We start from the raw sequence: 2380 nt of genomic DNA on the forward strand, positions 1-2380 counted from the left end.
CTGAGTAGTAAAGTCCCTCAAAGGTGAAGAGTAAACTAACCATGTAGATTTACTCATGTCTAAGTTTAACTTTGTGAATTGTGCCCAAAGTTTTTCACTGAACCATGTCAAAATGGCTATTTTGCCAGTAATCGATGAAGACCCATTAATTACAATCGGTTTATATCAATGGTATTCTGTGGAAGAGTATAAAGATCAAAGAGGTGCCATCTGCCAACAAACTTCACCGATCAGAACAGATGACCTCATGGATCATCACCATTGATGCAGAAAAGGGGTTCACGTGCCCCATGATGTCAATGAGTGGGTTCAGGTCATAAAATGACTCTAAATAAAAGGCCATAGTAAAGAGTTTGCCAAGCCGTGACTTTGAGTCAGCTCAGCCAGGGCAATGGGAACGCCGTTGGGCGCTTTGGATACATCATTTTGTTTACTTGAGGCCATCGGACAGCTCATGGAGAGACATGTCTACGCATAAAGGTCTCCGAGGACCCCGATAGCCCTTGGTGCGTCAATGTAGGGGATGCTTGTCCGACCCCGTGTGAGCGTGCCTATCAGTAGGATGGGTCTTTTGGCAGATAGGTCTGAGAGTTGTGTTGAGAGATCTTAGACAGCAGGCAGACTGAATTGATGATGGACCGAACATCAATGCACCTGATTGACACCTGACTGAAAAAAAGATGTTAATCCAAACATATACATTTATAGTATACACCTAACGTACTTTAAGATAACAGTGACTGTTGTTTGTTCCCTATAGATTATTCAAGTGGATCATATGGAAATATTAAACCAAACATTGGCAGCTGAGTTTGAACTCTCGGGATTTTCATACGAACCAGAGGTAAAATGCACTCTGTTTTTTATTTTCCTTGTGATTTACTTGGTCACCCTTACTGCTAACTGTCTCATCATCCTAGCGATCCAAGCTGGTTCTCGCCTTCACACTCCAATGTACTTCTTCCTCAACAACTTGTCGTTCATAGATATTTGTTATACATCTTCGACAGTTCCCAAGGTGCTTGAGGGCCTGATCTGCAAGAGGAGCGTTATCACATTTGCTGGGTGTGCGGCTCAAATGTACTGCGCCCTCTCCTTGGGGGTTACGCAATGCATCCTTCTGGCAGTCATGGCATGGGATCGATATGTCGCCATATGTAACCCCTTGAACTATGTCATGGTTATGAACAGAGGTTTCTGCGTTCGGCTGGCAGTCGTTACCTGGTGCAGCGGATTCCTCCTGTCTGTTGTTCATGTGTCTGTCACACTAACAGTTCCTTTCTGTGGGCACCGCAAGATTGATTACCCTTCATGTGAGGTGACCGCTCTGCTACGACTGGCCTGCACAGATATCCGCTTACAAGAAGGTGTGATTTTTCTGATGTCTGTATTTATCCTTTTAGTCCCATTCTCCATAATTCTCTTCACCTACTCTTACATCATCTCCACCATCCTGAGGATGCCAACAGCGGCTGGAAGACAAAAGGCCTTCTCCACCTGTGGCTCCCACATGCTGGTGGTAATGCTCTTCTTCGGGACAGCAATGGCGATGTACCTGAGACCCAGGTCAAGGATCTCTCCGGAGAATGATAAAGTTCTGACTCTAATTTATGGAGCGGTGACTCCAATGCTCAATCCCCTCATATATAGTTTAAGAAACAAAGAAGTCAAGGTTTCTCTGCAGAAACTTATCTATAAGTCACAGTTATCCAAAGTGCACTTGCCCAGAACTTAATTCATTCATAGAGAAGCTCAGCACTATATCTTTATGTATTTATTTACATGTTCTATTGCAGTACAGCATTGAGGAAACGGTGAGCCTGGTTCACAAACTGTGTCTTATGGTACACACAGTAGTACTATGGAATTCATAAACCTATAAGTGGAAATCTCCTCCTCTTCTTTCTTTACTGTGGGGCGATCATCACACATGTAAGGTTACTACTTAGTAATAAATGTGGGAGGGACCAGGAGAGCGGCGGGAAAAGGGGAACATTTACTACCAAATCATCGCATTGTATGGAAGGGTATGCAGGGGTTTAAGGAGGGACAGGCGTCCACCCACAGGAGTAAGGTCACCGCTATTCACAAACTGCAGCCCAATAGGACCCACAACAGCAGCAAATGTCCTCCAGCCCAGATCTGGAGAAAGTCCAGCGCCATGCATGGCCAAACACTGCTACTGCAACACCATCCCATAGAAAATATTGGAGACAGGGATTCAAAATAGCACCCAGGAGGAAATACTGTTACAATAAAAAACATTTGTTTCCAATTTTTAAACACATCCATAAATTTCATATTGAGAAAATATATATGAATAAAAATAAATCCTTATTTTTTGATAAAATATTTTACTATCCTTTTTTATTTAAAAAAT

At 43.0% G+C, this 2380-nt stretch overlaps 1 protein-coding gene across 1 annotated transcript; it reads left to right on the forward strand.

Moving 5' to 3' along the window:
- Positions 1-775: 775 nt before the first annotated feature.
- On the forward strand, positions 776-1735 carry LOC146822567 (olfactory receptor 2K2-like). The gene has a single exon (XM_085610085.1). It carries the CDS (start codon positions 779-781, stop codon positions 1733-1735), a length of 957 nt encoding a protein of 318 aa, XP_085466211.1. The 5' UTR covers positions 776-778.
- Positions 1736-2380: the final 645 nt, after the last annotated feature.

Source organism: Triturus cristatus, chromosome 6 (genome assembly GCF_964204655.1).
Source record: "Triturus cristatus chromosome 6, aTriCri1.1, whole genome shotgun sequence".
NCBI classification, from domain to species: Eukaryota; Metazoa; Chordata; class Amphibia; order Caudata; family Salamandridae; genus Triturus; species Triturus cristatus.